Raw genomic sequence first — 12,011 nt, 5'->3', positions numbered from 1 at the left:
TTAATCTCCGCTTTAGTCTTTCATTTTACTGTATGTTACACTTTAACCCCACAAGATTGTGACTTGTCTTAGCTGTCGTAAATAGACTTTGGAATAAAAAGCAGATAATTTTAATTAAGCTGATAATGATGGAGTAGTATATATTATAGTTATAGTTGTGCCCAAATAAGGAACCATTAATGCAATTTGACTTTGTCATATATGCTTGACTATTTTCACAAAAGCAAAGATTTGGAAATATCATGAATAATAAAGTGTACAGATTCAAACTTCCAATAGGAATATATAAGCTACTCTAAACTATGAATTAAAATTAGGTATAAGGTATTGAAACACACCTAAATTAAGACGAAATTGTCAATTACACATCTAAACTATGTGAGAATTTTAACTTATTTTTTTTCGTATTATTAGTAAACTAGAATAGCAAATGACTACTCCTTTGCCATATGAAATTCAAGATTCATAGCCATAACGAAAACTCTTCAACACATTGAGAAAAAAGAATGAATGGGGATATATACCTTCGCGATCGCGGGGTTATAATATTAGAATTATTTTGTTATATGTGAATATATACAACAAAAATAGAGAAAACAAGAGACCAAGAAGGCCTGCAAAATTTTGAGAAAATTGAATTACCAGTGCCAAACACCAGCTTATTTTCGACGACTTTCCAAGAAATCTCTGGTTCTCTTCCTCATGCGTGTGAAGGCAACAAATGCACAAGCCAGAAGCCATGGAGGGATACGACCATCAGAGAGATTCAACTTTTTTGCCCACTCTGGAGGGTCTCTTATCACCAGTAATACTATAAGTATGGCTACAACAGCAACCCCGACCAATATTCTGGTTATAGGTTTCACCAACGAGTCCTAATAATCAAACAAAGAAACCGTTACAACTCACACATATGCGTCTAAATGTCATAGCACCATGTGAAATAAGCAAATACCAGTCCTAATATCATCAACATGCTTGAAAATGTCTCATAAGAATATGTAGCCAAGCTCGAGGTCTAAGAAATGCATCATTTGTGATAAAAAGAATTGAGTGACCTTTTCTTATTGGGAAACTCTATCATCTATTTCGACATGGTTGGTGGATCGACTTAAATCTAGCTAAAAGGTACAATCCTATCATACTTGTTCTCCTTGTGAACGAGTGGAGTCCCAGAATACTAATTAGATGATTTTGAGTTTTCAACAAGTAGAAATACTAGTACAAAAAAGGACACAACTAATCTTCGGAAACTATTTTCTCTTTGTCCAAGTACCTCTTGATCGTGTTTAAAAATCATGTAAATTTTTGTCTTTTAGAATCTAACTCTCTACCAATCAAAATAAGTTCCTTCAAAATCAGGTCTAGATCGTTTCATTTGTCAATCTAATGTACGATTTTCCCACGAGAGCCAAGCCTCTCCAAATCCAGATAATGATATTTAGTTCTCTAGAAAAACTGTCTGAGTTTCATTATACATATATATATAGATGCACTATGAACTCATACATGGAGAAAATGCGAGTTCAAGATCATTCAAATGGACTGTTTGTCACAGAGATTGAGTCCAAGTGTCCAACGCCAAAAGAATTTGGAACCAGCAAAGGACATTGACTAGGTTCCTACTCACTCTGCATTTCCAACAGGAAAAACACCAGTGCTCTTTAGACTAATTGCAAATTGTGCACCAAAATACTAAACTACTAAAGCTTGGAGCAAATAAGGGAAGAAACCATCTTTATGCTTAGCCATCAATTTTATGAGACTAACTATAGATTATTCGATCAATCAAAAACCAAATGATCAACTTAGAGCAACATCTTCCTTTTTTTTCCCTATAATTGTAGTGTTCAGGTCAGCCTGCATACACCTTGACTAATTACACGGATACTGTCACCTCTCACCAACAATAACAAGAGATATCAGGTAACTTTGTCTACCAAAGCTAGAACAGATGATAAGAAATCCCTTGTTCATTTGTCCTAACCTTGCTACATGTTGGTGGTGGGAGGTTTCAAGTATCCGTGGAATTAGTTTATGCATGCAAACTGGTCCGGTCCGAACACTATGGTTATCAAATAAAAGTAATAAAATTCAAAAAATGTAAAATTTATTCAAAGGAGTTAAGGAATTATTTTCTCATTTCATACGAATAATTAAATATTATTTCAGTTATACCTAATTTGGGAATAAAAGTGCATACTTTATCAAATCAAAAAACAGAACTTTCCAATTGCACCAATTTTACCTTAGGTTCTCCATCAATGTAAATGGTGGATCCATCTCGATAAGTAATAATCGATCTTCCATTACGTGGATTAAACCGGATCGGAACGCCCCGACCCTTTTCCGGCTTGAATGCATAAACCGATTTGAACCCGTATTTTTCGAGAAATTCCCTAACATCGAGCTGATCCTGGTCCCACCCACCAAGGTTTGCCTTGAATACATCGATGGGACCCTTGCCACGTCGGTACAGGTGGACCTCCACCTCCGGGACCTTCGTCTTTACGGATCTAGTTCGGTTTGGCGGGTTCGGATTCGGGTTAGGTTTTAAATTCGATAACAGTGGAGTCGCTTCGTCGGCGTCGCTGCCGGCGAAAGCTTCTGTGATCTCCACCATTTTTATGGCAATGGAGAAAAGGAAAAGCCAAAGGGGAAGGTCGTTAAAAATATGAAATTTTGAGCTATTTAAAAAAATAAAACAAATAAATAATTTTTTATTTTTTTTTATAAGGTGGCAATTTATTTTTCTATTTTTTGTGAGTATATTCTCTTTGGAATAAACTTATCGGTATTATATTTTATTGTAGTACAACAACATATGTTATATAGTACTAACTATACTATTATATTTATCGAATTGGATCATTTGATTGTCAATTAGAGATGAGTTATTATTTAATAAAGGCTCAATTCTTTAATTTAATAAATCTTCTTATTTCTTCTTCCCTTGCTCTCAAAATTTTTTTTTTCACGAAATAAGAGTTGGGATGTGAAAATTCATATTTCACGCTCATTTAGTGTGTTGGTACCAATGTTTGACTAGTATATACTATACAATATAATATTAGATTTGGGATTAAAAGTCTTCCTATATTTTCTATATTTTGTTCAATAAAAACATTATTATATGAAATGTAATGGAGGGCACTATTTTTTTTTATCGAACATGCAAGCATTTAAAGGTTGTGCTATTGTTAATGGTAGGAAACTAGGGACGTATTCAATGTTTTAATTATGTATTAAGATGAACACTTAAAATTTGGCATATAATTAACTAATTTTGTATATATGAATTATGATACATTTTGTACTCAATAAATTTGATGGAAATTAATTGTAAAATTAATTGAATTCATAAAGTTCAAATTTTTATCATGATAAAATATGTTGTTGATAAAAAATCTAGTAATTAAATATTGGAAAGTAGAAAAATAAATTCATTATTATCAATTTTTGAAATATATATGTATACAAACACTTGTAATTAAATTAGAGTCCTAAACAAATAAATAAAAAAGTTAAAGCTAAAATTATACTATAGGCATGCCTTCAAATCTACTCACACACTTGGGCCAATGATGTAGCCATGAGAAAGTTGACCCAAGATGTCCCATCACCAACCAAACCACTCATTTCACTAGCAATAATATGAAAGGAACTTATTTATAGAAATCTCTAGGACAATTAACAAATAGACTTAAGAGGAATCAAAAAAGGAAGTAGATCAAATACGGAAATAAGAAGCAAGCTCGTCTTTTTTTATTATTATTTTGATTGAGGGGATGAAGAGAGTGGACAAAAGTACAGACTCGCATTTCTCATTGAACAAATACGAGAAAAGAATAATATTGAAAACGCTCATAACCCAACTCCTTCCTTCGTAGAGTCCGTGTATTATAAGTGATAATGTCAATCTCCGTCTTCTTGGCACACATGATCATGGATGGTTGTCACCTTTATCTCATTCTGTTGCATGTTCGTTGTTATTTTTTATCATTCGAAATTTTATTTATTACAATTATGAAACTTCTAACTTTGATAAGACGAAAAAAATAACACTATTCGTGATATTTCACTTAAGATATATACTCTTTGCACTTTGCTTCAAAACTAAACTAACATATATATAAAGTATATAAACATGTATAAATTCCATATTTTTGGATGAAAAAAAACAAACAGAAACAACAAAGGAAATCGAATTATAGGCTATAGTCAACACATCTATTTTGCTTCTATATTCTTAAGTAAATGACTATAATAATAGTATATTTTTAGTTAGTTGACTGATATTACCATGCATACTAGCCAAACACAAGGAAAATCAAACATCACAAAAACCCAAAAAATTAATTCAGATGGAAAAAACCATATATGAACGGAGAAAGTTAAAAAGAGTTCTGATAAAGAAAATTCAACTAAAATAAATCACCAAATAAAATTTGAAGACCAAATTAATTACTACATGTGAGAAAAGACAATAAAAATTTATTGCATGTGAGAAAACACAACAAAAATCTAAAACGGGAATTCAAAATACAACATGAAAATCATAATCATCCAACCAAAATTGAAAGCATATCGATTAAAATTATTGGGACTTTTGTAACATGGAAAATGAAGCAAATTTTCACACACCCAAATCAAATTTGGTATATTCACACACCTAGATCAAATTTAATCACCCAACCAAAAGGATAATCCAACATCAATAACAAACCCTAATGGAAAAATAAGCAAACATTCACACACCCAAATCAAATTTGGAACTTCAACTTTAACGAAAAGGAAGACGACACAAAAAAAAAAAAAACTCAATTGAAACATGTAAAAACCTTACATGGAGAGAGTGAGTCTTTTAAAGTGTTAAGTATATGTGGAGAAAAATAGTGATAGTTGAATGATATTTTGATCCTAAATGAAACATAAATGATATTTTAAGGCAATTTCCTAAACTTGAATAACCATTTAGGAAATTAACTCAAGCAATAATTATTATATTTAGATTTTGTGCAATAAGCTCGATCGAAAAAAATATCTATATAATTTGGAGTTTAAGTTGTCCCAAATTATCTAGTTAACCAACTCGACCACTCTTCAGAAAAAAAGAAGAGAAGGTTAATCCAAATTTTTAATAGAATTTTCCCGCGAGGGAAACCCGGATCAAAACAAGGCACCTCCTTAATTTTCCTCTTTCTCTCTCTCTCTAAAACTTCCCCAAATCATTTCTGTCAATTTCTCTCTCTTCAAGAGGGAAAACCATAGCTATGGAAGCAGCAATGGGATTGATGAGAAGAATTCCTCCAAAGCATACAGAAACTGCTCTCTCTGCTCTGCTAAGTCTCTTGCCTGAACATTCTTCAGATCTCCTTTCTCAAGTTGATCAGCCTCTCCAGGTAATACAAGCAAAAAGCTCTTTGCAATTGAACTTGTAAAATGCATTATTGAATATGTTCATTTTTGTATTGTTGAAATTTCTGTGTTTTCAATTTATAGAATCTCTTGTTTTGGAGAACCCTAATTTGTTTTTATTGGGCATCGAAATGAAATTGGCGGAATTGATACAGATGATTCCTGTATCCGATCTTAACTAGTTTGGGAGGTGTAGCTGTTGTTTTATGCATGTGCAGATTTATTTTTTTTAGTTTTGAAGTAATGATGTCTAGTTATTATTACTTAATACTCCTTTGAGTTAGTTGACTCTGCATTTGTATTGAGTGAATTAGCTTTGTGTAAGGATTTATGGTGACAATGTGTTCAGAAGAGTCGACGATTTACTCGATGTGCGAAGGTTGTGGCTTCGTGCAAAACAGTTTGACTTAATTGCAACTGCTGCAGTATTTTGGTTTTGCAAGTGTGCCAGTGTCGATCTCACATATCTTTTCTATTTGTAGTCACTATACTCTTCCTCTGACTACTGAAAATGTTATTGCAAACTGCAAAGGGGAAAGTTAATAATTTTTTTTCCTGAGTTTCGATATCGCTCTGGTTCTTTTGAGTGTGCGTGTATGACATCACATGTTATTATAATAATTTCCATTAGGTGATAACAATTAGTTGAGATTGCAGTTTACTTGTTTTTATTATGCTTTCCATTAGGTCCCGTGTTTGGCTGGAGTTTCTTAAATTTAATTAGAAATTACTACAGCAATTATAGGGATAAGTATGAGATGGAGGGACCTAGTATAAGAGAATCTATAATTATTCAAAAATACAAATTATTGAGTATCGGAATGAAGTTAACAAGATGTAACCAATAAAGAATCTTTTTTAGCCAACCCTATCTAGTTAGATTCTCAAATCTCTATTGATTTGAATGATTGACTTTCAGCGGAAGTTGAACATTCACCTCTTCTCTTCCGGTATTGATAGTGGGATTAACATCAGTACAACTTATCTAACTTGATAGCATGATTTCCTTTACTGATTTAATAGAGTTTGGACTTCTGCTTGGTACTCCACTTTTTATCATGTTTTGGATAAGTAATTCTTCTCAACTTGGACATGATCTATGTTTGAGACATGTACCAAATTAGGACGAGGCTCTTTTTATCTGCATAACCAATTCAAATAAAATAGCTAACTGCTGCATCACTCTGGTTCAGAATCATCAGCAACCACCTCAGAAGGTAAACAAAATGATAAAGAACATTTTTTTGATCAAGGAAAAGAAGAAGATAAGTGAAAGCATGAAAGCTACCTTTCTATTGAAAATATAGAATCACTTCAAGGACTGGAAAATTTGTCATTTGAAATTGTACGAAACCCAGAAGAGTTTCCTGTTTCAGTGTTACAGTGGTTCAAACAATGATTCTAACACATTGTTTACATGCTGCTCTATTAATTATGGGAATGGGATGTATGAGATATTAATGCAGATAAGTGCTTGCATTGCATCATATCTTTCCTTTAGATTCAGAGATTTAACCTACTATTGGGTTTCCATTTTCAGTTAATTTATTTTTTCTTGCAAAAAAATTGATGATACTTTCTTATACCGAGTCCTTACATTTCTTGGGTTACAGTACCGAATAATGATTCTTGGAGGGGTTAGGCATTTCTTTTGCCGAGCTACCTCTTTTTATCTTTGATTATAAGCCAAATTGTATATTATATCTTTCACAGTTGTGCATTTGTTGATGCTGGCCTTTTGAATTGAGGATGGCCAACATTTTTAAGAGAAGATAAATATCCACTGCAAATTGCATTTTGATATCATGACAAAAGGAAGCATGATTTTTCGTGGTATTTTATCTTTTCATAAAATTACATTCTTGGAAAAACAAGCTCCATATATTTTCCTCTCTTTCGCTTTTCGTTCGCTTTTCTTGTTGGTTATTTGGTTTAGAAAAACTTAATATGGATAATGGCCATGATATGTGCATGTGATATACTGGTGTATACTAGCTTCAGGCTAGAGCAAATGTTGGTCAGTTGTTACTATAAATGAAGGTATTTGAGCTCATCAAGTCTCAAACATTTGTTCATCTTGATAAAGCTAATGTCTTGAAATTGGATTATCAGGTCTTGTGCGATATGGAGTCCGGTAAAGAGTTCATCCTCTGTGAGTATAACAGAGATGCTGATTCATATAGGTAACTAAATAATTGCTTGTATCTAACTGGGGTGATATTGTACGACATCAAATCCCATAGAGGATTCTTCCCGTACTGTCATTTTGATATGACTTATTAAAATTTCCTTGCTTGCCCAAATATAGATTTTCACAGCTCATCATGCGCTAGAGATGATTATAATATTTTCATGAAAATGAATTGCTTGGCAGGAATTCCACTTTGCGTGTACAAGTCCATTGTTTTTGTTTTGGCAGCTTCAACCAATTTAAATGTTGGTTTCATCCATGTTTATTTCTTGTTATGTGTTCCTCATAGGGTTCCATTTTCATATTTGACCATAATTGTCTTGAAATATTTGAAACTTGCCTGTACCCATCACTCCACTTAAATGATGTCTCTTGACTCTTCAGAAGCCATATACCTGGTAACTTTTTGCCAGATGTTCACTTCATGGAGCATCTCAGCATGCATTGTACTTCGGATGATTCTCTATCCCCAAGTCGTCAGCCTGTGGGACTCAATCCAACGAAATACTACTCCTAGGTTATATCACCTTTTAATTGTTCCACCATCAAACACTTAAACTTTCCTTAGAACCTCTGATAAAGGCAGGACTAGTTACAAGTGTTTCTGATCAGGATTTTGTAGTTGTGATCTTTTTGCTGCTTTTTTATAAATAATTTTGTTTAATTTATTAGGATGAGACTTCTCCAAAAAATGAGTCCGATGACATGTATGTGGGCCAAGATTTTTGGCCTTACAGGTCTTAGTTTCTCTGTTTATATCACTCATTCTCTTTATCTGATTTTCTGGAGTGCTGACTCTCCATATGTTGGACCATAAGAATACCCTCCTAGTAAAAGAGCTCTTGATTGTTGTAGAGTTGGCTAACAACATATTGACATGATAGTAAAGCCTATATGTGAATATCAGGTAATTTAAATAAGCTTAACACCATTGGAGTACATGTTTGGCCAGTTTAGTTGTTTTCTACTGCATTTCAAGATTAACCAAATTTCAAGACATAAAATGACACAATTCCTATGCTACATTTGATAGATGTTCTATCTATAACTTTGGTATTTTCACTTGTAGGTCTCCTTGGTCAAATAAGTATCATCCACCATTAGAAGATGCGCCTCAACCTTCTCTGGAGCTGAGGAAACTTGAGGTTGAAGCAAATGAAGTCTTTGCTATCTATCGTGACCAGTGAGGTCCCTTATTTACCTCGTCTTTTCTTCTTGCTATGCAATTGTACCAAGCTTTATAAATGAACCAGCACATAGAATGTGCTTGTCAAACTGTACAAAATAGCCAGAAAACAAAACCCAAAATTATGCCCCACCTATTCTTGTAATGATTTTAACTTCTGTAGAATCAGCCTCATTTACAAGTTTCAAACTACATCATAAACAAAACAAAAATATACAATTAACTTTCTTGTGAATGGAGTTGGCACTATCTTCAAAACACCTCCTATTTCTCTCAGTCCCAAAAGTCCACCATCTGCAAGCAACTGAGCAAGTATAGTATTCCACCATAGTAGCTTCCTCTTCCTATTTCATTTTCTGGTTCAGCATCTCATCAAGCTGGTTGTTGTTTCTGGCATAACCCAATGCGTAATAGTGATGTTCAAGCTAAGCTCCCACAGTTTTTTTTTTGGTAACGATAGCTGCCACAGTTGAGTAATAACTTGGCAGTGAAAAATATATGACAGACGTTCTCTTCGTCTCTCTCACAAATAAAACATAACCCAATGCGTAATAGTGATGTTCAAGCAAAGCTGCCACAGTTTTTTTTTTGGTAACGATAGCTGCCACAGTTGAGTAATAACTTGGCAGTGCAAAAATATATGACAGACGTTCTCTTCGTCTCTCTCACAAATAAAACATTTGCTACATAATGCAAAACCTCTTTTTGCAAATTCCCTTGTGCCAATTAAATTCTTATCCACAAATATTTCATTCAGCTTGTCTTAAACTTTAGATGAATCTAGGACATCTCTTTCAGATTTGTCCTATCATGTTAACTTATGATAGGACTAGCTAAGAAGATATCATCCATACTAGTTTCATCTCTTGGTTATTCACAGCATTTTCTGCAGTTTCACTGACCAAAACACTGTTAGGTACTATGAAGGTGGCATCTCATCAGTTTATATGTGGGAAGATGAAAATGAAGGTTTTGTTTCTTGCTTTTTAATAAAGAAAGGTAAGTTCTATTTGGATTTCCAAAAATAAGTGATATTTTTTCTGCTTCTAATTTGCAATTTTTTTGGAGGATGTAGATGGCTCCAAGACTGGACATGGTAGAAGGGGGTATCTCGAGGAAGGAGCCTGGGATGCCATACATGTTATTGAGGTATTAGCTCCTGAGTAAAGAAAGAGAGAACTTCTTTGGTCTTCTCTTCCTTCTCTTGTTTGTTCAATTAATGAGCACGGCTTAAAATTGTTACCAAATCGTTCAGGTGGGACCAGAAGAGGAAGAAATTGTCCAGTACTGCCTGACCAGTACAGTGATGCTGACCTTGACTACAGACAATGAGTCATCAGGCTCATTCAATTTGTCTGGATCAATTAGAAGACAGGTATTTAATGGATGTTGTAGCAGTTATATAATGCTTTGTTTCTTAACATTCAAATGTGTATTTCGATTCAAACATCTAAATCTTAATGCACATTTAATATTCTATTCAGATGTGTATTATGATTCAATCTTTTAATCTCAATAAAAATAAATGAGGCTTTAATGTGTCTATGACTCTGCATGAATGTGGTAATACTGCCCCGACTTGTGAAAGACCTTAAGGCATATCAAGCTTGGAAAAAGAAGAATTCCCTTGCTCGCATTATGTTGTTGTATCGTATGGGTGATAACTTCGTGAGAGTTTTTTAATAAGTATGAAGATGCAAAGGACGCGCCCACATTAAGAAAAAATTGAAGTCATGATCAATAAGGCAGAACTATGGTGAAATTTCCTTACGTGTACTGTCCTGTTCATCTTCATCAACCCATTTGTTAAGGGGATTCAAATAATTCAATAGTTCATATATAACAATAAAAAATCGGTTTTACCCTATTTAGACAATATAATTTTATGGCGAAGGGGATTCAATTTGAACTCCCTTGTCACAACCTAGCTCAACCCCTGAACTTGTTCCTCCAGCAAACTGATCTCTGCAAGTCCTTATTCATTCCATGGGATGGTAATTAATACATTAGCTGGAAATCTTAGTACTTTTTCCTTATTGATCCTCCTTTGCATGTACAGATGAGTATGAAGCTCTCTGTCTCAGAGGGTCATCTGTGTAACATGGGAAAGATGATTGAAGAGATGGAGGGTAAGCTGAGAAACTCCTTGGATCAGGTATACGTCTTTACTCTTTGAAGTTCTTTTCCTTTTACCTTTTCTTTGATGTAATTGATGGGTTATTTTCCTTCGATGTGGCGCTAATTAGTTCTTCCTAAGACTTAGTAATTATTGAAATCAATGACTCGCACCTCTTTGTTATTCTCCCTTGATCCGAGGCACATTTCTTGCTGGAAACTGCTTAGTTGGCAGCAGAAAGGTGAAGAAAAGGGTGTTATCTGGTACTAGCTTTTCTTACTGGAAAATGCTTAGTAGGAGGCAGAAAGTGGACCAAAGGGTGTCATGGGGTAGTGAATATAGTTTAGGGAAATCGTGGTTCACATGGAAAATAACTTTGGAGTAAGTATGAATTTACCCACATTGGTGGAAGGTCTCAAAGGGGATACTTTAGGCTTTGTTGACAAGAGACCTCTTTTCCTTGTGCCATTTCTATGTTAAAACAGACCGTGAAATTGAGTTCAAAAACTGCTTAAACCTGCAGGTATATTTTGGGAAGACAAATGAAATGGTTTGTACTCTGAGGCCACCCGCTGAACTGGTGCAGATGAAATTGCCGGACACCTGAGATTTGTTTTTCTTGCCTTTTCTGTTGGGCGTTTGTGTAAACCTTGGTTTGCTTCCATGTCAAAGGGTAGTGGTCGTGGTTGTGGTTGTGGTTGAACAGTATTCATTATATTGATAACTGGTTGTACTATAATTTACAACACATTTGAGTCTTACAGAGTGCCTGAATGTCCTAGTTTTAGACTGTCTGAAACTGTATTCACTTTTATTTAAGATGTGGGTTATCATACAAATTTCTTTCTTCGAGGATCTATTTTGGATCTTAATGAAATACTTGATTATTTATAGGAAAGGATATTATGATACCATGTAGCCGCTTTGTGAAATACTTGTTTTTCTGGCACACTAGTAAAATTATTTGCCTCTTCCATTTGTCCCCATTTCTTGATGACTGTTTTTTTCCCCGTTTTGATGAAAAAGAGAATGTTGTTGTCTTCTTGTTTGGCATAATATATAGACAGACACTCAACCTGCAACGACTTGCAAGTAAACAG

The 12,011-nt window shown here is 34.1% G+C and overlaps 3 protein-coding genes across 3 annotated transcripts in view; 2 read left to right on the top strand and 1 right to left on the bottom strand.

Annotated features, from left to right (window-relative positions):
- The window catches only part of LOC125863391 (sulfate transporter 1.2-like), a 529,831-nt gene that overhangs the window by 297,973 nt on the left and 219,847 nt on the right, over window positions 1-12,011 (top strand). The gene's annotated exons all lie outside the window — the stretch shown is intronic.
- On the bottom strand, window positions 524-2,670 carry LOC125863412 (uncharacterized). The gene is made up of 2 exons (XM_049543606.1): window positions 2,249-2,670; window positions 524-875 (listed from the first exon to the last, which is right to left on the bottom strand). Exons 1-2 carry the CDS (start codon window positions 2,621-2,623, stop codon window positions 660-662), a joined length of 591 nt encoding a protein of 196 aa, XP_049399563.1. The 5' UTR covers window positions 2,624-2,670; the 3' UTR covers window positions 524-659.
- LOC125863408 (probable F-actin-capping protein subunit beta) lies at window positions 5,143-11,770 on the top strand. The gene is made up of 8 exons (XM_049543601.1): window positions 5,143-5,402; window positions 7,531-7,601; window positions 8,679-8,792; window positions 9,712-9,794; window positions 9,871-9,944; window positions 10,051-10,170; window positions 10,855-10,950; window positions 11,435-11,770. The coding sequence occupies exons 1-8, from the start codon at window positions 5,274-5,276 to the stop codon at window positions 11,516-11,518; spliced, it is 771 nt and encodes a 256-aa protein (XP_049399558.1). The 5' UTR covers window positions 5,143-5,273; the 3' UTR covers window positions 11,519-11,770.

Source organism: Solanum stenotomum, chromosome 4 (genome assembly GCF_019186545.1).
Source record: "Solanum stenotomum isolate F172 chromosome 4, ASM1918654v1, whole genome shotgun sequence".
NCBI lineage: Eukaryota > Viridiplantae > Streptophyta > Magnoliopsida > Solanales > Solanaceae > Solanum > Solanum stenotomum.
This window is presented reverse-complemented; position numbering and strand designations above follow the sequence as displayed.

Excerpts from the sequence above, each read along its gene's own strand:
- LOC125863412 (XM_049543606.1), bottom strand. The coding sequence starts at position 2,623 with ATGGTGGAGATCACAGAAGCTTTCGCCGGCAGCGACGCCGACGAAGCG. Across the intron at positions 876-2,248 it reads ACATTGATGGAGAACCTAAG|GACTCGTTGGTGAAACCTAT; the intron begins GTAAAATTGGTG and ends TTTGATTATTAG.
- LOC125863408 (XM_049543601.1), top strand. The coding sequence starts at position 5,274 with ATGGAAGCAGCAATGGGATTGATGAGAAGAATTCCTCCAAAGCATACA. Across the intron at positions 8,793-9,711 it reads TTTGCTATCTATCGTGACCA|GTACTATGAAGGTGGCATCT; the intron begins GTGAGGTCCCTT and ends AAACACTGTTAG. Across the intron at positions 10,171-10,854 it reads CTGGATCAATTAGAAGACAG|ATGAGTATGAAGCTCTCTGT; the intron begins GTATTTAATGGA and ends TTGCATGTACAG.